At 41.8% G+C, this 25,102-nt stretch overlaps 1 protein-coding gene across 6 annotated transcripts in view; it reads right to left on the bottom strand.

Annotated features, from left to right (window-relative positions):
- The window catches only part of MECOM (MDS1 and EVI1 complex locus), a 325,429-nt gene that overhangs the window by 158,174 nt on the left and 142,153 nt on the right, over nucleotides 1-25,102 (bottom strand). For all 6 annotated transcript variants that reach the window (XM_063167354.1, XM_063167356.1, XM_063167359.1 and 3 more), the window contains exon 2: nucleotides 21,431-21,780. In XM_063167354.1, coding sequence (XP_063023424.1) covers nucleotides 21,431-21,780 — 350 coding nt within the window. The remainder of the gene's footprint in view (nucleotides 1-21,430; nucleotides 21,781-25,102) is intronic.

The raw sequence follows: 25,102 nt of genomic DNA, 5'->3' as shown, positions 1-25,102 counted from the left end.
AGAAACATTTAAAATCAAAATTTTTCTAGGCTTTTGGTTTTTTGGTTGTTGTTTTTTTTTTTTCCTACAAAACCTTAATACATAACCTTTAAAATTTTTCACAAAATCAAGAAAGCAGGTCATAACGAGATATGCTTCTACAGAGGTGAAATAGGTGGTCTTGATACTTGTTTTAAAAATTCATCCTAGAAACACGGATCTATGTTTTAAAACTGAAACTTCAAAATGGTCAAATTTTTTTTTTGCTTCTTGAAAAACCAAGAAAATCCTTCATGACTTTCTGAAAGCACTCACACATCAAAACGAGTTGCAGCGTGGTATGGTTTTGTGCCTCCCAGTACAGGAAACCTCACAGAAGAGCTCTGCTTATAAAACCTCCTGAATTCAGCAAATTTCTAAGATTTCTAAGCCTGGAAATAAAAATATCAGCCATTTCCTTAAGGGAGAAGCACTGGTCAGTCCAGGCTTGCTGAAAAGAAGCCACTAGAACCAGTTTGTTGACGGATCACAGATCCAGAGGAAAGCTGTGTTTCACAGGTTTTGGGGAGGAGGATCTGACACCGAAACCTGGCAAAGGCTTTGTGAACTCCCACAAAAGAAGCTGAGGACAATTAGTCTCTATTAAATTGATAGGGTCACGTTACACAATACAACTGCATTCCAGGAGAAGGGCATTGCACGTGTTAATATGGGCCCTGACACATCTGTTGGTTCCCTTATATATGTTATGAGACACAAATATTTATGTTTTATTTCACCACAGTTAGTATGGATTTTTGCTGTTAAGTGGAAAGTGCCTAATTCTGTGCTTCTTGGTAAATTCACGTAAACACATACTCTCCCCAGACTCCCCTGTGCCATGATTTCACTGGAGATCTCAGAGAAGAAGATGTAGCTTTTCTTGAAAAATTTTGGGGAAAAATAAACTCTCAACACCAACATCCCTATGTGATAAATCAATGAAAATTATTTGATAAACTTTAGAAATATTTTATTTCTATCATCCTATACCATACGTATATTTGATGCAGGTTAGTACCTACACACCTTGTTGCTTCCTCTGTTTATTTCCTTGATAAGCTGCAGTGAGCTGGGAATAAACCACATCATGTCGGAACTGATCCTGCACAAAGAAAGGTTCCACAGCACAGAACTTATTTGAAAAGGAAGAGGAGGGATGAAGTGTATGGATAAGGAACTAAACCAGACCTTTAAAACCTGGGGAGAAAAGGGCACGTTGTGCATTCAGTAGTTACAGCCAATTTCATGAGAGTATAAATTGCTTTGCCGAAAATCTCTTTAGGTGCATTAATGCTGTGGTAAAGACACAGCTCTGCAGTAATAATTGCACAGTCATTTGCTGCCTTTTAAAATCACATCAGTCCAAATAATATCACCCAGGGTTATACATCCTGCTAGAAGCAGTCTATTAATATCACACACAACAAAGGTTCAACAGATCTCGACTAAAGCCCAGATTATTGGAAAGGTGAGACAAGTCTGGTGTGAGAGCTGCAGACAAAGTTAGGCCCAGCAGACATTTCTCAGTCCATTTCCTGTTTTGAGCTGTTACTGGGAGGTGAAAAAGAATCAGGGTATGTGGGAAAAAATGCCCTTCCAGTGGGAGAGAAAATATGGGGTTTTTTTCTTCCAAAGATACACTAGAACTCAATCAGGCTATTAATCAAACAGATAAAACTGGCACTTCAGTCCCTGCCACTGACAGAACTCTGTGCAGTAACAAAACCTTCTCAACACACCAGGAGACTCTTAAAATTCAAGCACTCTCAAACTTAGCAGCACCCCTGAGAGCCACAAATTGAGAGAAATTAATTCTGTGCCTCTGCACCCCTCATTACCAGGAGAGCTGAAGTAGGTCAAATGCAAGTTAATCTCTTAAATTCCACTTTTGTACACGGATGTTAAAGCAGCCATTACTTTTGCACTGGCAAATGTCTCCAGGCTAATGTGCAGAACTTTAATAAACCATAACAGGTTGGTATTGAATATAATTCCAGGTAAAAGCCTGATTTTTTTTTTTCTTAAATTTTAGTGTTATCCCCTGAAATGCCCACCTCATGCATCACTGCAACAAGCATGTCTGAAAGGTTTAGCTGCACCTAAATGACTATTTGTGATAAACACTCCATTCTTTTGGAATTAGTAAATGTGCATGAATGTTAAAACAACTCAATTTTGTCACGTCAAACATGAAACAGCAATGCCAAACAGAATAATGTGCTAAAGATAATACCAGGAGAGAGGCAAACATGTCTTAAAGGAAACAAGTCCCTGCTGAATGATGCAATAATCACATAGCAATGCCTATGTCAAGAGATGTCTAGCAAAATTTACATGTTCCAGCCCTCTTTTCAGTACATATTATACAAAGGTGATCAGATGTGGATTGTGAAGTGAGCAGATACCTTTGAAATCCAGTCTGGACTCTTTACTGACAAAACCCACCAACACTGTATTTTTATTTTTTTACAGGTGCATCAGTCCTGAGAGCCCAGCTTTTAAATTGCTTTCCTAAGGAGCACACCATCATGGGTAGAAACACAAAAATCTGGTGCTATTCCTGTTAAAACCAGTGGCAAAACTGCCTTGCCAGTCTGTGTAAATGCATCCACACAAGATATCATGTTCCTCTCAGAGAGTGACCCCAATGGAATTGTGATTTTTAGGTCATATATTCCATCAGACCTTGCACACAACTCCTGCAGTTGCCAAAGGGAATTGCATGCATGGGAAGAGCCTGTTAGATTTTCTACAGTGGCTTCCCTTCTCCTGCAATTCACCCATGGGTGATGTCCCTGCTGACAGTAGCAATTCCATGATAAACAATATATTCCTGTCCCAAGCATTCTAGATTTATATTATAAACCTTGGAGAGAATCACATATCTTCAGGTCAAAGCCACACCTCAGTATGGTCTGGCCATTGCACATTTCTCCCTAATGCATCTTCAGAAAACACCCAGATTGTCAGAAATTTTGGCTAATTATCTCCAGTTCCAGCCTAAGTTCAGTAGACTATTCAAAGAGAATAGGCAAAATAAGGAAAGGGAGGAAAGTAAAGAAAAGGGAGGGAGGAAGGAGAGGAAGGAAGGAGAGGAAGGAAGGAAGGAAGGAAGGAAGGAAGGAAGGAAGGAAGGAAGGAAGGAAGGAAGGAAGGAAGGAAGGAAGGAAGGAAGGAAGGAAGGAAGGAAGGAAGGAAGGAAGGAAGGAAGGAAGGAAGGAAGGAAGGAAGGAAGGAAGGAAGGAAGGAAGGAAGGAAGGAAGGAAGGAAGGAAGGAAGGAAGGAAGGAAGGAAGGAAGGAAGGAAGGAAGGAAGGAAGCAGAACTACAAAAGAGGATTTTTATATTGTGATAAATACTGGTAGCTTTTTGAAATATTGTTTAATGACTTCAATAAAATAATGCTGAAAATCTGCTTCTACATACAGCCTGCACATGCATGGGGAGCTGTAGATTTATTGCCATGATCATGTGTTAGACAGTTGTGTTGATTCCTCCATATCTTTAGAAGCAAGTAATAATGACAATTTTTGGAGGTAATAAAATTTCCCGTGTCTCTCGCATTAATGTGTTTCTATCACTGGCTTCTTAGAGGCATTTGGAAACAATCAACTTCTTATTTTAAGGAGCCTTAAGATAAGGTATCTGTGAGCTCTGCACTTGGGGTAATTGATCACATTTGTTTCCTGTACGAAGGTTGGACTCCTCTTTCCCTTAAACTTGGCATGTTTCTCATTACCCCGTGCCTTGTTAGCCCAGCAGAAATGCTCTGCCGTGGTGAGTGAAAACAGGAAGGTACTATTACAGAGCACATCTAATCAGGGATGGCAGCCCTTCCCCATCCCCAGGGCCCTCAGCACCCAGGATCTGCTCCGCAGAGCCCTCCTGGGGAAGCAGGGATGTGCTGCTCTCCTGGCCACTCCAGCAGCACTTCTGCCCTCAGTCCCACATGGTGGTTCTGCTTCAGGAAGGGACCACAAACTCCAGAAAAGGGTAGGAAGTGCACTCAGTCTGTTTTTCCTTCTGATGATAAAAGTGTCAGCTTTAAATTCAGGAAGCATCTTTGCCTTAGTTGTGAAAGGCCACATGGTAGCACTTGTCTGCGAGGGGGTTTTTAATTTCACAATACAACAGGGTTTACTTAAAAACAGCCCTGTTATTCACAGAGCATTTAAAAAAAAAAAAAAGCCATTAAACTTGCTCACAAGCAAAGAAAAAAATTAGGGTTTTTCATGGTCTGCCTTTACATAGGGTTTATTATGTTGGAGTGGATCGTACGCTGCTTACGTTAAAGGAAAGTCACGGCACTGCATCTATTTTTACCAGCAGAGAATTTGTCCTCATTTATTTTGATTGAAAAACTGCTGTTATGTTACATTGTAAACGGACTGGTCCTGTTGCATGAAAAATGTGCAGCGCTGTATTTTTAATTTCCTCTTCTTTGCATTCCTTCTCCCCCTTTCCTACCAACAGTCGAAACACGAAAACCTGAGCATTTACCAGAAAGACAGAGAAGCAACTTTACCTCTAAACTCAAAGCCATGTTTGTACATGAACCAGCAGGGAGGATTTTAATCAGGCCTTGCTGGCTCCGAGAAATCACCTACGGACAGCACAGAACTGCTGCAGGAAGAGAGGCTGGGAGGAGGCAGGCTTTAGGGGCATTTCATTTGACTTGCTACAGACTTGTTTCTTGTAATATCTCGTTTAAAGAGCCTGGGAGTTTTTACCTACTGAGAAAATAGCCTGTAACAGCCTTTAAAATTCTTGCAGCTGGCCAGGTTTGGTATTCCAAGGTAAAAGTCTCTTGCCACTAAGGGATCTGCAGTGCTTTCACTAAGTGTTCTTATATTCAAAAGCTAATGTTGAAGTTATTATTAGCAACACTATCTTCATCTCGCTGAAGTTAATATTCAGAGCTGGCTACCACTGAAATATTTCAGTTTAGCAGAAAGCAAATACTTCATTAGGGAAATGTTAAACCCAGTGAGGGATCATTACCAAGTTTAATTGATGGTAAAAAAAAATAAAACTACTAAGTGGGAAAGAAAAATCCTGTACTCCTAGTGAAAATAGATCTCACCAAGAAATGAAGCGTTTCTGGCTGTTTCTCCTTTGAATTCCCTTCTTTTCTAAATATGCTTTTCATGCTGTATCTCTGCAGCTCACTGTAATCTGCCTAATTTGTTCCCATGCTCTTTCTGGGCTGTCTTTCCTCTCTGACCATCTTGAGAACTTCACACATTGTCAACCTATCATAGGTGAAAGCTTTTGAAGATCTACTACTTTTCTCCAAGCCTAATAAGGTCAGCGACCTTTCAAGCTCTACTATTTCCTTTTCTATCATTAGCCTGATACGGGCATCAGCTACCTCTCAATTTTCTTCATCTCTTCAATGCCTCACTTCTTCCTTTGGACACTGTCTAATTAGGGACTTAATTTCCTCTTCCCTGATGGAGTTTTTGATAATAGAGAGATCCTATTCACCCCTGGAAGACAGAGCAGCACCATGATTTCCTGCTCAGGGGTGTCTTCAGGTATGTTAATTAATTTTCATGGTGCTCTGCCACAAAACCACAAAGAACAGCAGCTCCTGTAGGAAATCCACCCATGGGGAACAGTCCTGCCCTAACTCAGCCAGTTTGGAGAGAAGGACTGCAGGCATGGAAGTAGCCAAGGATGAGTTTTTGATGCCCTGCAGAGCCCATTTTGCATTTCTGAGCTGGCTTCTCTATGGAAATGTCATCACCTTCCACCAGCTTGAGGGAGGCTTTGTCACATCCCCATTCCCCAAATCCACTGTGCTCCAGGAGAGGATCTTCCCCTGCCCCACAACCACGAGCCACAGCCATAATATGTCCACTTTTCCTGCACAAAAACCACTGAGCACCTCGGTCACACCAAGGCAAAAATTTTTTAAGTAATTCCAAAAAGTGCCAATTTTTCTTTTCTTCTCTTCTTTTCTTTTTTTTTTTTTTTTCTTTTTTTTTTTTCTTTTCTTTTTTTTTTTTTTTTTTTTTGCATGAGCAATTATGGGCAAGGGAAATGCATTCTGTGGGAAAAAAATCTTCATGCTAATTTAAAAGCAAAATGCTGTCCAAATAAACAGCCTTTCACCTCTTGCTACGCTATTAAGGAAATTTATGATTTGTTCGGTTTTCTTTAGCACTTTTACAGCATTTTTCTTTCCACAGAGTCACTGGCTGCTCTGCCATGAGCTGTGCCCTTCCTCCCCAGCCAGGGCATGTGCCAGGGCTGCTTTTCCATCCTAAAGGCACTGAGAAATTTTTGGTTAGGAAACCTCTAACACATCTATGCCCGCCTCTGTTGGCTTGCATAGCAAGTGCTGGGAGCAGAGCTGTGCTGGGGTTGCTGGCCTTGCTTCAGGAGGATATTTGGCAGCATCTAGCATGTCTGTCTGGGAAATTTGGGCAGTTTCTGCTCAGTGCTTGATGGAAGAGATGCCAGGGCTGCCCTAGGGATGCAGAGCTGGCAGAGACAAGGACACAGCCCAGGGCAGATGCTCCCACACTGCCACCCTGGGACAAGGTGGCAACAAACAGGAGATCCACTGGGAATCCCTCCCCTTCTCCCCATCACTGCCTCTTTTCTCAGGGGTTGTTTGTTTGGTTTTTTTGTGGTTGGTGGTAAAAACAAAAACATCTACTACAAAAACCAAAACCAAACCAGCAAAGCCTGCAGCCTGCTTGACTTGTGCTGGGGAGAGTTCTGAGGCCAAACTGCACAATATCGGGGCAGAAGAAAAACACGAGGTTTCCATTCCCCTTGTACTGATCCTCTCTTGGTCATTCCCAGTCTGTTCTCTGACATGACCCAACACAAGACCCCAAGTGCCCAGCAGAAAGCTTCACCTCCTGCTGTCAGCACAGCCCCTCCACGCTGTGGGGAAGGGGCTGCCACGGGCTCTGGAGTGGGATTGGGGCACCCAGGGTCCCTGCCTCACTCACCTGAGGGTCCCCAGGCTCCTCAGTGCTGGGCAGACCCCCCCATACTCAACCTGCCCTTGTGCCTGGCAAAAACCTTGCTCAAAATGCAGTGGGGATTCATTACTTCAATATTTTCTTGGCTTAGTTAGCATTTTGAAAGCCTCAAAAAAATTAGAGGCCAGACTCTCCCCAAATCCTCACGAGCACCATTCCTTTCCCTCCTCCACACCTATATCTCAAAATGACCACAGTCCCACATAAATTTTAACACTGATCTACAAAGTTTCTTATTAATCTTTTGCCTCTGAACTAAAGCACTCCCTTCCCCGGTGTCAAAGCAGAAGCAGCCATGAGACCATGTGGTGCATCCAGGAGTGTTCTGCGCCCCTGCACGCCTGTGCTTGTGCATTTTTTTCTTCCTTTCTTAAGCCAGGGTTTGAGATTTGAGTTATTCTGCAAACAAGACCCAAGAGAGACACAATTAGACTCCCCTGGAGACTGACCCCTTATAGTGCCCACCTGTAGCCGGACCCAGATAGCATCCCAGTGCAATGAATTAGCACTCTAAGCTGATTAGAGCAGCTCTGCACAACTCTATTTTATTGACACAATGAAGAGAGGACAGAAAAGGGCCTGAAATGAGAAAATCATTTCCATGCTGACTGAATTAAAAGAACAAAAGAGCTCCTTGCAGTTGCAGCATTCAATTTGTCAGAAAAAAAGGAAGCCACTTAATGGATCACAATAGATCTGAGCAGACAGATGAAATTTAAAACTTCGGCATGAGTGCGATTACCAGCTAAACATATTCTCAATCATTTCCTCCATATGCATAATTTAGTTGGATTGTTTACTTGGAGGGTTTGTTGGGGTGTTTTTTTTTTTTTTTTTTGCAAAAACACTGTGTGAGATGTTATCTCCTAAGTGTCTTTGCATCCCATTTTTCCCAGCCCGGAAGGCTGCTGTGTTGGCTGGTAATACATTTTGTTGTAACACAAATTGCACTAAATTGTGCCTGCCTACGTTTGCCTTTCTCCCCTGCCTCCAGAAGTAAATTAATATTTTCAGTGTATGGAAACAAATAATGCAAGATCATCTTATTCCAAAGCAGACCTAAATTGATTATAAATCACATGCATTATTCTGCTCTGCTTCCAGGAGAACAAACGTACTGCAACTCCTATTCTAGCAAAATATATTAGTTTGTGCCACTATAAACAGCCTTCTCATTAAATTTAGGCTTAAGCTAACAGTAATAAGACAAGAATACAGACTATTAAGGGGTTTCTCTGAATGATATATATAATTACTTACAAAAGAGATATGCAATTTACTTTGACATTTTCAAATCAAAATCTACTAACCCATAGAAGGAAATATACCTTTAAAATAAAGCTGTGAAATAAATTGAAAACATCAGTATTTTAGGCTCCCTATCCTCTAATTATGTAAAAGCTCGAATCTGAGTCTGCCCTAATTCAAAAGGGAAAATCAGTTGCATCTGTAAAAATATTTGACTTTCCCAGATTATATTTTCTACATAATGAAGTATTAAAAGAAGAAAACAGCAAGCAGAGTCCTGCAAGTATATTGGCATATAAAGAACATCACCTCCCTGCATATTCCTTGACAGCTATATATTTTGGATTATGGAGAAGGGAGCCCCTTCTTTCTCTACACAAAATTTTAAAAGCTTATATCTTGTTACAATATGCACAAATCAAATATCTCTTGCAGACCCAAAATGCAAAACAAAAGTCATTTTCTGAGCCTCATTATGACTTCAGAGCATCTGAATTCAGAGCATTTGCGTTGATTTGCCCTGACATATATTTTTATTTTTCTGAGCATGTTTTAATCAGTTCACTTGACGTCCTTTTTACCATTCAGTTTGCGATTTTACCAGCTTGTTTGCATCTAATTTTGAGGTTTAAAAAAAGGCCAAAAAACAGCAAAAGAATTATAATTGCTTATAACTCCCCTGTTTTGAAGCTGATACCCTGCTAAAGAGAAAACCAAGCTGAGCACGGGCAAGGTTTACTTCTGCTGGCTGCTATTACTGATTTGCCTAAGCATTTCACAGGGGTAAATACCCAAATCATTCAGGGAATGACTGACACACTCTGACATGTGGTTAACAGCCTTGCCCTGTGCTTTTGCCTCTACAAATCTCACTGATGCCAACACAACCTTCCAAATATTTCAGATAATCATTTTCCCCCTTACTCTTAAAAAAACTTTTACAGCCACGTCTGAACCATTCAAAGGATCCCCGATTGGAAATGTTACTGTAACCATTTATTTTTTCATCCTTTATTTTTTTTTAACCTCCTAAGTGATTGAGCTAAGAGTTTTTTACATATATATATATAAAAATAAAATAAAAATAAATATATATTTAAATCGATTTTATATATAAATATCCATATTAAAATATGCACATATAAAATTAAAAATATGCATATATAAAATTAAAAAATACATATTACAATAATTTTTAAAGGCCATGCATGAAGCTTTGGGATATTTTAGCAAGCTCAACGTAGTGTAACTTTGCTGACAGCCTGTCACATTTCACTGACTGTCTGTCTGGGATCCTGCGATAACATCTGCATTCACTCAGGGTGAGAGCTTACCCTAAGACAAAAAAGTGGGTCCTGCCACATAATGCTCCATCATTCTGTCAGTTCTGACATGGCATCTGAATTTTTTTGAATCACTAAACACTTTTGGGACTCTGGTCCTTATTATCTTTCCTTAGTTTCTATACTCGCTCGGCAATGCTGAAAAATGTAAAATGTGCAAACAAGGTAGTGGACGGCTCGGGCTTTTTGTCGTCTAATCCTCAGCCCCTCATTCATGCTCACTGTTAATCTCTTAAGACATTATAAAACTGTTAGACAAAGAAATGTGAATACCTCTGCTTCTAAGCAGAATGGGAGGAAACCAAGGAAAATCTGGATCATGCTAAGCTTTTCTTTTCACCACAAAAATGGTAACTTAAACCTGTTGCATCAAATTATTTATAATTCCCAACACTAAGGCTGGGGTTTTTTTTTTTCTTCTCCAGCATTACAGAGCGAGCCTGGCAATATCACAGGAGGAGGAACGGTACTACTGAGCCTTTCCAAACACATCAAATGTGTAAGTTACGCACAAAAAAAACCTCTACAAAGCCCATGAGAATATGGGCAAATTGGGTTTTTTGCTGGTTTTTTGCTCAGCATGGCACAGGGCTCACCATGCTGTCAGGGCTGCTGGAGACCACTTTGGGGTTGATTTCTGTGCTGCAGAAGGACCAGGGGCTCGCTGGGCTGGCTCTGATGGTGGGGATGCTGCATGGGACAGGCTGGCTGAGGCTTCCCTGGCTGGATGGGACCAGGGCCCCATTTCACATTAATCCAGCTCTGTCTGGAGCCGTCTGCTATTTCAGGTCATCATTTCACTCCTCCTGACTCCCACTGCTGCGGGGGCATTAGCATGGGGACAAAAGCTGCCCAAGCACCTATTCTAAACCCATTCAAACCCACTAAAAATCACACCCAAAAAATGATACTGTTGCAATCAGCTAAATTTTATTCAGGAATGCTGGGGCTGAAAACCAGAATTTTCATTTTCTACTTCTGCATTGTTGTCATGGGTGGTGGGATCAGATAGTCCAGTCTTAAAATTGCTCCAGGAGCACAAAAGTATTTGAATGCAAATGCCAAACAAGTCACTCTCCCTGAGCTAAATACCTACCACGAGGGTTTCTTTACACACAGAAACTTCTGTTAAAGTCATAATCTTCAAATAATTATTTAAACTATTGTGAGATCTGCCTAAAACATGTTTTATTCATCTCTGTTTGCATTAGTGAGAGGGAAAAGGGCTTTAATGAGGGAAGTTGAGATGTTGCCTTTTTTGCAACAATGCCAGCCATCAAATCGCTGAGATGACTTGAGAAAATCAGCTTTTGAAAGGGAATAATGAGGGTCCATACTGGTAGGGATTGAGCTGCTCTGCTAAGGGTAGAACTGGTGATGTTTCAAGCAGAGGGAAGTGTTTGTGGGAAGGAATGAGCAAACTGTGTCCACAACAGGGGGAAAGCCCCAAGCTTAAATGAACTGAGGAACACCGGAATCTTGACATGAAGAGAGAGCTGAGAAGGAAAAGATGCAGTAGAAAACTAAATTATATGCAGCCACTAAAAGGCAATCAGAGCCTGGTTAGCAAAGCATGTGCACAGCCAATGCTATAGCACTGACCTGCTGAAAAATAAACTGAGGAAGATGAGGGCCAGATATAAAGGGCAGGGATAGATGGGACTTACAAAAGATGGGAAGAAGCTGAGAAGAAGGAAGTTTTTCACAAGATTGAACAAGGATTCCTGCTGATTCCAAGGCTTTGGGACAATGTGGAGAACAGCAGCACCAGTTATGAGAGGAGGAGACCAGGGAGAAGGAAGTAAAGAGAAGTGCACAACCGAGGGTCAGCAGGTAGATGAAAATGCAATTTGAGACCACAGATCTACAAACAAATAATAAAAAAGGCCTCTTCACACAGTCTTAACTGGAGGAAATGGTAAAATACTGTTCTCTGTGCAAGAGAGGTGGTGTGTGTTTCAAAGGCAAGGCACTGAGCTCACTGTTGCTCACCCTGGCCATCAACACCATTTTGGCACAGAGGGTTTGGTAGGGTCATTTCTGGGTTTAGCATTAAAGACAGAAAAATTGTTTTCTCTCCCTTTTTTAGCTGCTCATTTGTCTGCCTACACATGTACATATTCCAAACAGGTAGATGCCAAGTTAAGACTGGAAAGCAAAATCACTTTTTCTATGTTCACATGCAAATTTTGCCTTATTTGAAGGTTATCACTAGATCAATACTTACAATTTACCTTTATAGAATATTTTCTGTAAATGCAGTAATGCTGAAGCTTTCCCATCCCCAAACTTCCATTTTCCCCTCCAGGAGAGCTTTACCTTTTTTTGCACAAAATCAACATTTCTACCACAGTTTTTAAATACCTCGACCACAAACCTCTTTGAAAACATTAATACCCAGATTTATTTTTTAGTAAAACACCCGCATAACAAATAGCTACATTTCTGGAAAGCCCATTTGGCCACATGAGGCTGTTTCAAGAAGATAGGAGGGAGCTGAAGGCTCCTTTTGGAAACCCTGAGCAGCTCCACACCAGATCCCCAGCACAGCCCACTCTGTGCCTGTTGCCAATACACTTCATCAAGTTAAGACTAAGAACAACACTTTGGGAAACCCACTATACACCAGAGCCTCCTTACGCCCTAGGCTTCACCTGATGAAATGTTATGCTTTTTGTGGGCTCTTTTACATCTTTCCACACTAAACACGAGGGCTGTGCTTTAAAAGGAAGGGCCACTTAACATTTGTGTTTCTTTCCCAAATTAATGAGTATTGTATGCACCGAAGTTAGCGCCATCACATAAAGCCTGGCAGGATTGTGACAACCCCTGTCCTCACTCCTGTGCATGCCACCTACCATTCAGCCAGGAAACATGAGGGCTGTCATGACAATAAAGCTCCATATTAATCCTCTCTGGGATAGAAATACCCTATTAGCCAATTGCTGGTTTCTGGTTTTATTTCCAAATAAGTATACTTTTATTCTAATTTACCTGATGAACACATCCTAATCTGCAGGCTCTAGCAAACAAAATATGGCATTTTATCTTGTTTTTCAGTCTTTACTAGACCAAACTCCCAGATTGCAATGCTATTGTTAAGCATCAAACCCCAGTTTGCTATGTCCTCTGAAGAGCATGTGTTCCTCTGGGTTAATAAGCATCTTGCCATACCCCAACCCCTGTGTTCATTTGCTTCTGTTTAATGACGACCATCTCCTCCTACCCACATGTATGCTCGTCTCTCCACTGCTTGTTGAGCCATCAAGACACACCTTTGTTTCATTTAGTATGCAATTTTCACCTCTGACCCAAGAAACTAGTCTTAGGCTTCCTGAACTTTATTGCCTGTTAATAGACTGCTGGCTCTCTTTTCAGCAGTCATAGAAATGGTGGAGAGACATTTAATTGAAAAGAGGGACAAAGCTAGAGCCTGAAAGGCAAAGTCAGTAGGGTTTAAACAAAAAAAAAAAAAAAAAAAAAAAAAAAATCCAGCAATAATATGTTTGAGGAGGTTTGGATATTCTTTACAAGTTCGTGGCTCTTTACACAAATAAGAAAGACATCATTGATTTAATTATCTTCCCGGGGAACAATGGTGTAATACCCTGAATGGTGCTAAATGATTGATCTGGTAATTCATCTTCTGCTAACAGCTATCTATGCATTTTGTCTCTCTCCAGTCCTCAGCCCGATGACATTAGCAGCAATGTCACGGAGCAGTGCTGGGCTTTCATAAAACACCCACAGATGCTCTTTCCTGCCGGTGTTTAGGGACACATGGTTATAATTTTGTCTGTATTTCTTTGTCGTAGATTACTTTTAACTACATCTGTTCAATTAAAACAGAAAAAAAGAAAGACACAGCTAGAGCCCATCAGCTTTATATCAGAAGAAGCCTATTAATGAAATAGGGAGATTTAATTTTGTAAGTGTTCTGATGGGTGCGAGATGCCTTTATGTTTTTTCAGAAGTTCTGCTTGGTGAATAGTTAGGAAAGTACATTATTACAGCATAAGGATATTATTGTACACAGAAAGGCATTATTAAAAATGATTTATTGTCCCATGTTAGGAAACTTATAGGAAAAGTCTGATAATATATTAAACTTGTTTATTATGGACTTCATATAATTTTTGAATAATGCTGCTTTTTCTTTTGACAAGAGCAATAAACTCTGCTGATATAGACATACGTTGATTATCTCAAGTCAACTGTGTTGCTTAAAGAAACATGCCCAAACAATCAGCTTCTGACAGCTGCATCTCTTGTTATTTACAATAGCCATCACAGTAATAACTCACCATTTCTATATTAATAAGGCAGTGAAATTTATTATGATGGTATTGAAAAGTTATTAAGTACTGCATCCCAAGTGACAAAGTACCACAGCACTGTCACTATCCAAAAGCAGTTGCCCATCCATCACAAAGCTTTCCAGATGGTCCTGCATCTTTATCGCTCCCAGGTTGGTGACATCACCTGTTCACCCACTCAAAATTGATGATGAAAGCAAACAGATCTATCTTACTTACATTTACCAAATCAATTTAATTTTACAGGCCGTGGCTTAGTGACATATTGACTGTTTTCCTTAATGGCATCTACTGTACTTAATGCAAAGAACTCATCTCTGAATCCTGGCTTGCATAATGTGGCATTTCATAATAAATTTTTTACATCGTATTTATTTAATGGGAAGAATTATGATTGTCAGTTCTATTAGATGCAATTATTATTCTCTTCAGTTTAATATTTTTTATTTTTCTTTCTAATGTTGTCTTTCTTAACGGCTAAATTCAATTTACCCATTTTGTCTTTTAAAGGGATGTTTGGCATATCTCATTTATTTTTCTTTGTAATTTGATAATCTCAAATCTACTCCAATGGCAGGTTTTTTCCCTATTAATTGAATGCTCTTACCTGCTTGGACATAATGTTACTGAACTCAAAAGCTGCCTTGGTGGTGTTTAAATAAATAAAAATCTCTTTGCTCTGAAGAGAAATGCAAATTCCTGAAACATCCTCTCGGTTCTGCTCTGAAGAAGGTAACAAAACTTCCTTCTCCCCTTCCTACTTCTAAGTCCACTTGACCCTTATGGTTTCACTCTGCTTCCCTCAGGATTTAGTGCTCCTCCTGATTAAATTAAAACCTCAGTGGCTTTGTGGGCAAATACACACACAGACCTTCGGAGAGGTTTGTGTGGCTTTAGACTCCGCCATGAAATGTGTGATTTCCTCCCCTCAAGGTCAAGGACACGGCGGAGCATCCACCGTGGCTGGAGAAAGGGTCAATTCCACACAGCCCATTCTGGGTTCCACTGGGACAACAGCTTTTGTGAGACTTTCCAGCTGTGCCACACCAACAGCTGCTCAGCCTCCTGCACTGGCTGAAAGCCTCTTCCTGAGGTTGTTGCCACGTTGGCCTTGGGTTGGCTCGGAGCCTCACCAGCCTCCTGAGCACAGCCCCAGTGCCAGAGCTGGCTCAGGATGGGGGTGAGCAGCACCTCCCCTCCAAAAACCACTGCAACCTCTCAGCTCCCTTGTGTGATATTGATCTGAAGGTTTTTCTGAGAGCAGCTCCCCTGGCCAGCTGAGGAGGGAGGGAGCTTTCCCAACAAGCAGCAGCTTTGCCTGACCAAGGGAAGGTTGTGGTCTTTGCCAAAAAAAAAACCAAAACACCATATCCAACCAACTTCATGCAAGACTCTACTTAATTGCGTTAATCAAAGAATTAGAGCAATTTAAGGGTGGAGAAGAAGGGAATAGTAAAGAAAAAACTACGGACTAGTGCTGAATGATCCCTCTTGTACTCACCATCTTCCACCCACACGGAAAAACCCAAAGGACCCACAGCTCCCCTTTGCTGTCAATACACTTAATTCAAACCGAATGACAAGTCCACCTGCTTGTATCTTGCTATTCAAGGACCTAATATTTGCTCATTTGCAATTATAAACGGTGTGTTCTCCAGCCAGGGAGAGAGCTGGTGATAAGCCCAGGGAGCTGGCTGGAGTATGGTGCTGACATCCACTGTGAGGGCAAGGCTCTGCTCACGAGGCAGCGTCTGCAGGGACTCCTATTGCTGCAGCCGTGTCTGACTCGGGCACAGCCTCACCACAAGACCCAGATGCAAACAACAGAAGAGTTCAGACTGGTAACACTTGCAGCAATGTCCCTCTTGTGCACAGCTCTGGAGGGGCTGTCTGAAGCACCCTCGTGCATGCCCACCCCAGGCAGGACACACAGCATGAACCCCGTCCCACGAGCACCGAACACCGCGTCCCCTTGCCCAGAGCTTAACACGGCAGCTAAGCACGTGCTTAGCTCAAACACCTGGGTAATCCTGTTGATGATAAGCTTGTGCCTAAGTGCTTTATTGGACCCCAGCCAGAGCGCTCTCTGCCTGGCAAAGCTGAGCTCCAAATGGGATAAAGCATCACCTATGCGCTGCAGACAAGGTAAGGATGTCACCCCCACCTGCGGCTGCCAGGAGCGGATGATCTGTTGATCTGGGGGAGAACACGCTCTGCAAAGGCCACGTTGGCCCTGTGTTGATCAAAAAGCAGCCCCACCTCCCACTATAAAACAAATCATTCCTTTTTAATTCCAAGTAACAGAATAGCCCACATCCTTGTTTCTGGTTTTGCTTCGAAAATAATTTTGCCAAAATCCCTGGAGTCTCTATGCTCCTGAAATCCATATGAAAGGAGAAAACCTAGGCAAGGAATCTGTATTGTGCTTCCCTGCTTTCCAACCACCTGGCTGAGTGTGGTGCTGTTTTGCATGTTAATGCAGTTGAAAACAATTCAAGAAAAAGCCAAGATTTGGTCTGTAAAAGTCACAGACCAGTGGCAGTGTGAAAGTGTCAAACAACAGCAGAAAATCAAGGGTTTTATTGTTTAACACTAAGGCACACTCCATATCCCAAAGAAAAATATTCACAAGTGATGAAGTCTTTGTTCCTTCTATTTTTCTTTTTGAAAAGAACATTATCTACTGCTCTCTCCCAGAGTGATTTTCCTGACTACAAGGGAGTTATTTCCCTCAGCACTGTCACTGTTTATTAAGAATAGCTTAACTGGAGTTTTAAGATGTGAGAATTCCACGGGAAGTTATTTAGAAGACTTTTTGCTCTGTTTTTATTAAAAACAAAACAAACTAACAAAAAAACGCTGCTTTCAGCATTCTGGCATCGATTTTTCCAGAAGGACCCAAAACCAGGGGCCAACATCTGTACACAGGAATTGGTTGGTAACTGCCACTGATTACAGTAGAATCCTTTGGATGCTAAGAAAACCAAGCTATTGGTTTAGATGCTGCAAGCATATAGACTAGATTTCGTCTCTAAAAGCCTATACATTTTTTTTAACATATAATTTAATTTTCATAGCAATATATGGTACACCTAAACCCCAGAATCTTGAATAAATTTAATTTTTAAAACTGACAAAAGAAAGCAAAAGAGGGCAGAATTAAAGCTTCAAACTGTGACTATTCCAGTCCCTACAAAACAGTGGGAAGCTTGTACTCCAGAACAATTTTTAGGAAGCTGTGCAGTTTTCTCAGAGGACTCACATGAAAAATGTTAGAGGAGACATAAATAAATAGCCAAATGGCCTCCTAATTTCCATTTAGAAGTAATAGCATCAGCTCAAGCATACTCTACCAAATATGAGTTGTTTTTCAGCCTCCCTGGCATGACAGGAAAATATACTCTGCTCTATAAACAGATTATATGCTGCTTTATAAAGCTCTAAAATATTTTTTTTACTTCTGTGACAGGTTTGATTTATTAGAGTTTATTGCTCCTGGTTTTGCCCTCCTAGTAAAGAAATAAAAGTTTAGGATCAAAAGAGCTGTGAAGAATTTTTTCTTATGAATGAGACTTTGAGTTTGCTGGAGCAGCAAGAGACCTGAATTTGGATGTTGGCTGTCCTCTGGCCCAAGGTAGGTGCGTGTGCTTTGGCGACCTACTCAAAGCCTTGCTTTGAAACATCCTCCCAGTTGTTTTTCATAGCAGGGCATGAACCACGATGAAATCACTAAATTTGCGTTCCCTCGCTTTTGTTTAAAAAAAAAGAAAAAAAAAAATTACTGCCATCCCTTAAAAGCTTGTTTTCTTTGTTGATTAAGCAGCAGTCAATTTTCCCTTTTCAAACAAGCGCCGAGCAGCAGCCTCCCGACCCCCTCGGATCCGCGGGCTGCCGGCAAACACTAAAACCCCCGTGACAAACTGCAAAAAAGCTCGACCTTTCCCCTTGTCCGGTGACCCCCTGTTCGATTTGTACTTTAGCCAGCCAATACCTGATTAGATAATGCTCAACTCCAGCCCCGCAAAATGAGATAAAATTCAAATTTATGGCTTTTCATTTAAACTGATCCACAGCACTCTAATCATGACCCAAGCGCGACTATATCACAACAAATTCTTTTTGTCCCGGAGTGTGTTTTATGGCTGAACTGTATAAATGGACACAATAGACATTGTTTTCTTGGACTGGCTCTGATAGAACTCTGTGTTGATCCCATAGGGAGTCTTGCCATAGGAGAATGTAGGGACAGGCTCCATGAAATTCCTCAGCCTGCTGCAGAAAATTTTTCTTTATCATCAGCTGCCTGGCTGCAGAATTTAACAGCAGCAGTTCCCTCAGCTTCCACTTCTCTCCCAGGCTAATCCCAGTATCAGCTCAGATGGATATCAGTCACAAAAACTGGAAGTCAGAAGTATCCCACAGCTGGAAACACCCAAAACTATGACAAGCTTTTGCAAAGGAAAAAAACGTCTTTTTCAAAAAATGTAGTTAAAGTCCAAATTTTTGTGTAACTGTAAACTCTTCTCTCCGAAGTGACTGTAGGGTTTTTGGTTAAAATTTTCTAGTGTAAGATCTTAGACCTAGCAATACTAAACAGCTGCAAAACCAGAGCAAATGTTTCATAACAAAATGGATGATATGTGCAGCCTCAGAAAAAGGCTGAGGAAGATGTCCATCTTTCCATACAAGACTGTTTTAATATTTGTTTTCCTCCAAAAAGAAAAAACAAACTTTGAAAGCTAAACACCACTGTACATTCAGTATTCCAGCTTAAACTCAGATTAAATGAAATGATTGATTTTTTTAATAACTTAGTCATCCTCTCTGCAGTCACAGGGGAGCCTGCTCAAGAGGTAAGTACACAAAGTGTAGCAATGGTGCAACCCCATCATGCATTTTTTGGAGCACTGCAGACTAGTAAAGGAATGGGTATGCCTGGACACAGCAAAGCACTTTCTTTAACCGATGGGAGCAGGATCAACATGAGCAGGTTGGGACATCCCTCCTCCTGAAGTTACCAGGTGGCTTCTACAGCATCATGAACTACTCCAGGAATTACAGGTAATCCAGCATGAGAGAGTATTGTGTCACAATCTGCATCAGTACAATTCACTCATCAAACAAGTGGGAAGATTTTGAAACCTCTCACACTGCAAAATCATTTAAAATCCACACCCAGCACCACACAGAACTTGGGTTCTATCCTTCCTCCATTTAAGATTGAAACTAAATTTCACCTTGGTTATCAGCAACAGCAGAATTAATTCTCATTTGTTAACTGGTTTGCTGGGACTGGCTGGACATGCTCTTTGTTTCCCAGAAGTGCCCATTTAAGCAGAAAACAACAGCACCAGAAAAGCTTAAAGACCATACTTAAACCTCAGTAAATGATAGTTTTCCTCCCCATTCCACGGTGCTTTTAGCATTGCCTGAGCCCACCACCCACAAAGAAGTATCAGCTTCTTTCCCTCTTTAATATTCAAAGCGCAAGCCCCAGAAGTGGTGGATTCCTGAGTGTGATGACGAGCATCTGGGGTGGAATCTGGAGCATCACTGAAGCCCTGTCCAGCACCACCAGGATCCCCCCACATCCCTCCTCTAGCCCAGCCATCACTCTGTGCCATTTTACTCACTGTGTAAACTCTGCTAACCAGAATTTCTCTGTCTCTCTTCAACTACAGTAAATGTATTTAACCCACTTGTTGGAAAAAAAATATTCAATTTCAAGTTCCTTTAAGCACCACAGAATACTTCTGGGTGAGTGACCAAATTGCAGAGGGACTTGACTGTTGATTTTGTGTGATTTTGCTCCAACACTTTTCAATAGCTTGCCCCAGCTGTCCCAAATAAATAACACTATTCAAATGGCACGAGTCCTGCAGCTTGAAAGGGATTCAGGCTGCCAGCTGGGCTTCCAGCACTATCAAGATATTCATTTCTTGTCTGAATATCACAGACCCCAAAATCTGAAATATTCCAAGCAGGAAAACCAATCTCTAATATTGTAGCATATTGCCAGCAACTAAGGGTGTGAAAAGCTAGATGGATTTCCCTCAGTCTTAGTGGGATTATCCTGTCCTACAGCACTTGAGTGTCCAGTCTAAAATGCCCTAATTTTGGAAAAATATTAAACCTGCAAGAACAGCCATGTATCAACAGTTTTTGCTTTAATTTCTGTTATCAATATTTGAGCTTAATTGTGGTGTGGTTAAAGGTCAGATTTTATGGTTTCCTGGTGCCTTTTTCAAATAATAAAGATTTCTCACTAGCAATTATATTGCATCACAGTCTGTTAACTCAGTAGAGTGCTGCCAAGTCTATGATTTCTCCTGACACTATTCTGTCACATTGTCACAGGTCTCACAAGAGTTTAAACAGCTGGACGGAAAGTTTGTCATGAACTCCCTGAGTGTTTATGGGTAGTTAAGAGCAAATCAAGCTTCCATTTTCCACCATATCTGCGAGGCTCTGCTCCACAAGTAAGCTCCATTTTTCCTGGGAAAATGAACTCCCATCTCTCCAGAGGTCAGGCGCGCCCCTGGAGAGCCACACAAACCCTGCACGGCTCCCCTTATCAGAAAGCAAAGGAAACGTACAGATGGAAAGCAGAGATTGTGCTCTGTTCCTGCAGCACATTGTTAAAACCATGAATAAAACCATGCAGGAACATTTGTTACATCAAAACACAACAGCAGCACCACTTGATGTTTGAATCCCTGACCTGACCATGGACCAGGAGCTCAGGCAGACCCTCAGTGATACCACAGTGAGGAAAATGCTGTCCCTGAAGGCAGGGAAAGCAAGATCCAGCACCTGTACTCACCAAAGGAGTCTGTGGGTTCCTTCAGGGAAAGGATTCCCCAAAGCATCTGCAGAAATAACACAAACCACACCATTCCCATGTGGGCTGGGTATGGCTCTAGCATCCAAACCTCCTTCACCAAGTGAGTGGCAGAATTCCCATTAAGTAAAATGGAAGCAGGATCAACCCCGCAGCTTTTGAAGCCTCCCAGTAGCACAAAGTTCTTCAATAGGAAGTTTAGCCATACATCACTAGATTTAAGGGCTATTTTAATCATTGTTGACAGAAAGTGGCAATTCTCAACCCTGAAACAGCACCCAGTTTCATTTCAAACCTATAGTGCAGCAATTTTGCCAATCCCTCACCAAGAAACATAACACAGGACTATCCAAGACCCGATTCAAAATTGTATAGAAATGTTCCAACAACACTTTTTCCTCACTTTCCTCAAAAGGAGCATCATCTGCCAACATCCACCCAGACAGATTTCATGCATGAAGAGCAATATTAATTTCTGACTTTTTTCTTTTTCAATTTACACTCATCTCCATCCAGAAAACTCCAAAAGGCCACGATGCACTTTGTGCACATAAATGTGCTTTGGCTGCTCCAGGATAAGACTCAAATTCTGAAAATATTTCTGTGTTTATAGACACACAATAACTCAACAGACCAAAAGAATGTAGAGAAAGAATCTTACCTCCCAGCCGTAACTAGGATCTTTCAGGTGTGGCCGCTGCTCTCCTACAAAAGGGCCAAATTTTTCCCCTGCTTCAATCTTCCTTTTGGTCCATATCCCTAATCCTGCTCCAGGAATGTTGGATTCTCTGAGCTCGAACTCTGAAGGAATGGGGATGTCATCAGGAATGTATATTGGAGCCTTGTAAGGAGAGCTCTCCTTGGGTGTGAAAGCTTCGCTGGAGGTCGCTGGAGAAGACGGCTCTTGGATGCTGATGGATGTTGGGCACTGGACATTTGCAGCCTCTCCATCAGCTTCTGGCACCTCCCCCAAGGGAAGTTCTGGAAAGCTCTCGTACAAACATTCATCACCTGGAAAAGAAGGACAAACGGTAGGATTTGAAACACCCTGGCAGGTTTTGCACATGAAACCCCTTCGGCCTGCACATGGAATGGAAGGGACAGCTTGGGAGACGTCACCAATCACTAACCCTGCAGCACAGCCTCACCCTGGATGGAGCTGAGCCTTTTCTCTGGTGTAGGCCTGGGGATAACACAGTGTTTCTGAATATTCCTGACATCAAAAGTGATTTGCATCACTGAGCACAGGCGAGGGAATTGCACACAGATGTAAAGGCAGGCACACCCCATTGTCCAGTCTGGATACAGCACTGCACCCCACACATGCTTTGAAATTACAACTGAAAGCCAGCGTTACATGTTACAACTGAAATCTAAGAGAAGTGAAAAGCAGGAAAGCTTCACTGGTCTTGCAGAGAGACAGACTGAACCTAAAGTAGCCAAAATTAAGTTTGATGGTCTCCAATTAGTCTTCGGAGAAAGGATCCAGCCTACCACACAACTCTTGGCAAGAGCTTCAGCTGATGTAAATCAGTGTCTTACCATTGACCTCTAAGAAATGCAATGGTCTAAAATAAGTTCAGGATCCAAACAGCACCTTATAGAGAACATGAACCTTCTCCTCTTACAGTTGCAAGAAAACTGGGGCAGATCCAAAACACATTAAAAATAAAAAAAACTACCTTCATCTCTGGGGTTTAGCCAGAAAATTTTAAAAATAAGGAATAAAAAAGAAAACTCACTATTTTTGACAGCCTTAAATGTAAGACTGATTATAAATTCCTTTTAGTCAAAAACCCAGAGTTACTTCAGCAGGGGCTTTAGCTGCACCAGCAATACAGTGCTTAACTCAACTCTACCTGCAAAAGAGTCAAAACAGCAAAACTAGCCAAAAAAGCCTTCTTTGCTGTTTATATTCATTTAATGTATTCATGTTCTTGGGGTTTTATACACACCAGAACTCATTCCACTTAATTCAAACCTAAATAGGAGGTGAGAATACTGTTCTCCAAGGACTGAAACTAAGAGATCAGGTATTTAAAACCTGAGCTTGAGAATATTTGCATAATATGGTTGGCCCAGACATGAAAGCGTTACAACTGGGCTTGGCTTTCAGAATGACTCTGTTTCAGTGAAGAAACAGGAAACTTTAAAATGTTCTTTCAATTTCTTGCTCATTTAAGAAACTATCCATGGTAGATTAGCACCGTATGCCTTTTGCACTGGAAGCTGGTCATAGCCCATTGTCTCTCACATCTTTGTTACATATTATCTCACGGTTTTATATCTGTACTTTCATGCTTCTGATACTGCCTAAGACAAACACTGGGACATAACAAATCATTGGAATAGATTGCTCCCATCACAGGACTGGCAAACTGGATTCTTCATCTGTGAGCAATTTATTCACAGCCATGAAGTGTTTTTCTTTCTTTTATGTGGCACTGGCTATGACCTCATACATGTCACAGGAAAGTTCAGCTACCCGTCCCCTCGGCCTCCGGTTTGGCAGACTCTGCCTGCACTTTAGCAATTGAACCCAATATTGATCAGTTTGTCACTTTACTAATACCTGGCATTCTGAGAAGTAGAAAATCTTGACTGACTCCACCATTTAGCAGAGAAGGACACAGAGAGGGATTTCCCATTGCTTGTGGTTCAGAAATCCTACCTGTCAGAGCTGGCTTTGGCAATGATGCTCAGGGGCTCGTGAAAGCACTGGTGCACAGAGTTTGCTCTCATGAACCCATGCCATCCCTTCCTGTCCCCAGCACCATTTATCTGGGACTCCAAAGGGCAGGAAAGAGGGCATGGAAAGGATAGAGACACAGCTCTACCTGGATGCCACCTCTCACTTTGCCCTGCACTGAGACAACCCCTCCAGCAGCCACCTCTGTTACAGCATGGCACTGCTGCTGTCCCCAGACACAACCGTGCTCCAGCATGGTGGGACAGGTGACAGAGGTCCATCCACAGCTCCTGAGCATCCCCCAGAATTTGAATGTGCTCCCTGACTTTGCAGGCCAGCAGCAATGCTGCACCCAGGCATGCTCCCGTTCAGATGTCTTCCCCCAACTGTTTAGATTGCAGTCCTGCCTAAAAGACTTCAGCTGTTTTTGGAACAGTGGTAAAAAAAAGAAACCCTAACCCATGTATACACATGGGGTGCAGGAAGAGAAATCACACAAGGAAAGTGATCTGGATGATGATAAGCACATGGCTCTCTTGAAGGGGGGCGCTGGGGGTAAAAACTTCAGGCATCTAAATCCCACTGATTTTCCATGACAGCTGGGTGCCTGACACTCAAACTCCTTAAAAAGCCCATCTCACACAGTCACTGCTGTTGTCCCTGTCCAGCCAAGCAGTATCCCATAAAACCAAGGCACTCTGTGTCCCACAGTCAACCCTCCTCCACAAAATAGCAGAGTATCTCAGCCAAATAATTGAAGTCACGGCAAGCAACGACCTGCTCTGTGCCTGTCCCAAAGGGCCACCTTCCTCAGCTCCACTTGCCAGCAGTGCCTGCCCACGAGCCAGCACAAGCTGAGCCTTAAACATTCGGCAAGCAGAGCTTTACAGATGTTTCATCTTCCCCAGGGACAGTCCAGTTTAATTTCTCTCTCGCAGACTCAAAGGCCTCAGTTATACTTATCTCAGTCATTCTGGCTACGCTCGTTTTTTAGCCATATAGGGTCAAACCTGCAGCTGATAAATTGGCCTCTGAAAGCCTGGCAGGGAGACAAGTCCGTTTGCTGGGTCTATTGTGCCTCCTTTGATTTCCAGCAGCCACACCCGATGTCGTCGTTAAACACGGGCTTTCAGCTTGAAAGCTCTGGAAAATATAATACTCCTCTATGCCCCAAAGCTCTAAGTGTGGGTAAAATGGATTACTGAAATAGTCCTTTGCCTGAAACAGCAATGTATTCTAGCAAAAAAAAAAAAAAGTATTTTTAAGCCTCAGAATAGACACAGAGTTGAATTATGACTGACCTAGAGATGGGAAGACCATTAAGATGTATTTGTGACATTAATGATAGAAGCAGTTCTATTAAAATCAATGTACATGAACCAAGGTTCTGGTCTTAGTTTTCAAAGGGTGCATGACTATTTTCCTTAAAATTTTCACCCACACAGATTAGAGGGACTTCCAGCGAAACCATAGGATATTGACCGATAGAAAAACTTTGTAAGGTTAGAATTAGACACAGAGACTTTGCTGATAAGCATCATTTTCACAGTGAACTGCAAATTGTTCACACAGATAGCACTCCAGTTTTGAAATTCAAGATGGCCTCTCTAAACTCCAATAATTATCCCCACCATAAATGGGATG

The sequence above is a fragment of the Melospiza melodia genome, chromosome 12 (assembly GCF_035770615.1).
Source record: "Melospiza melodia melodia isolate bMelMel2 chromosome 12, bMelMel2.pri, whole genome shotgun sequence".
Classification (NCBI taxonomy): domain Eukaryota; kingdom Metazoa; phylum Chordata; class Aves; order Passeriformes; family Passerellidae; genus Melospiza; species Melospiza melodia.
This window is presented reverse-complemented; position numbering and strand designations above follow the sequence as displayed.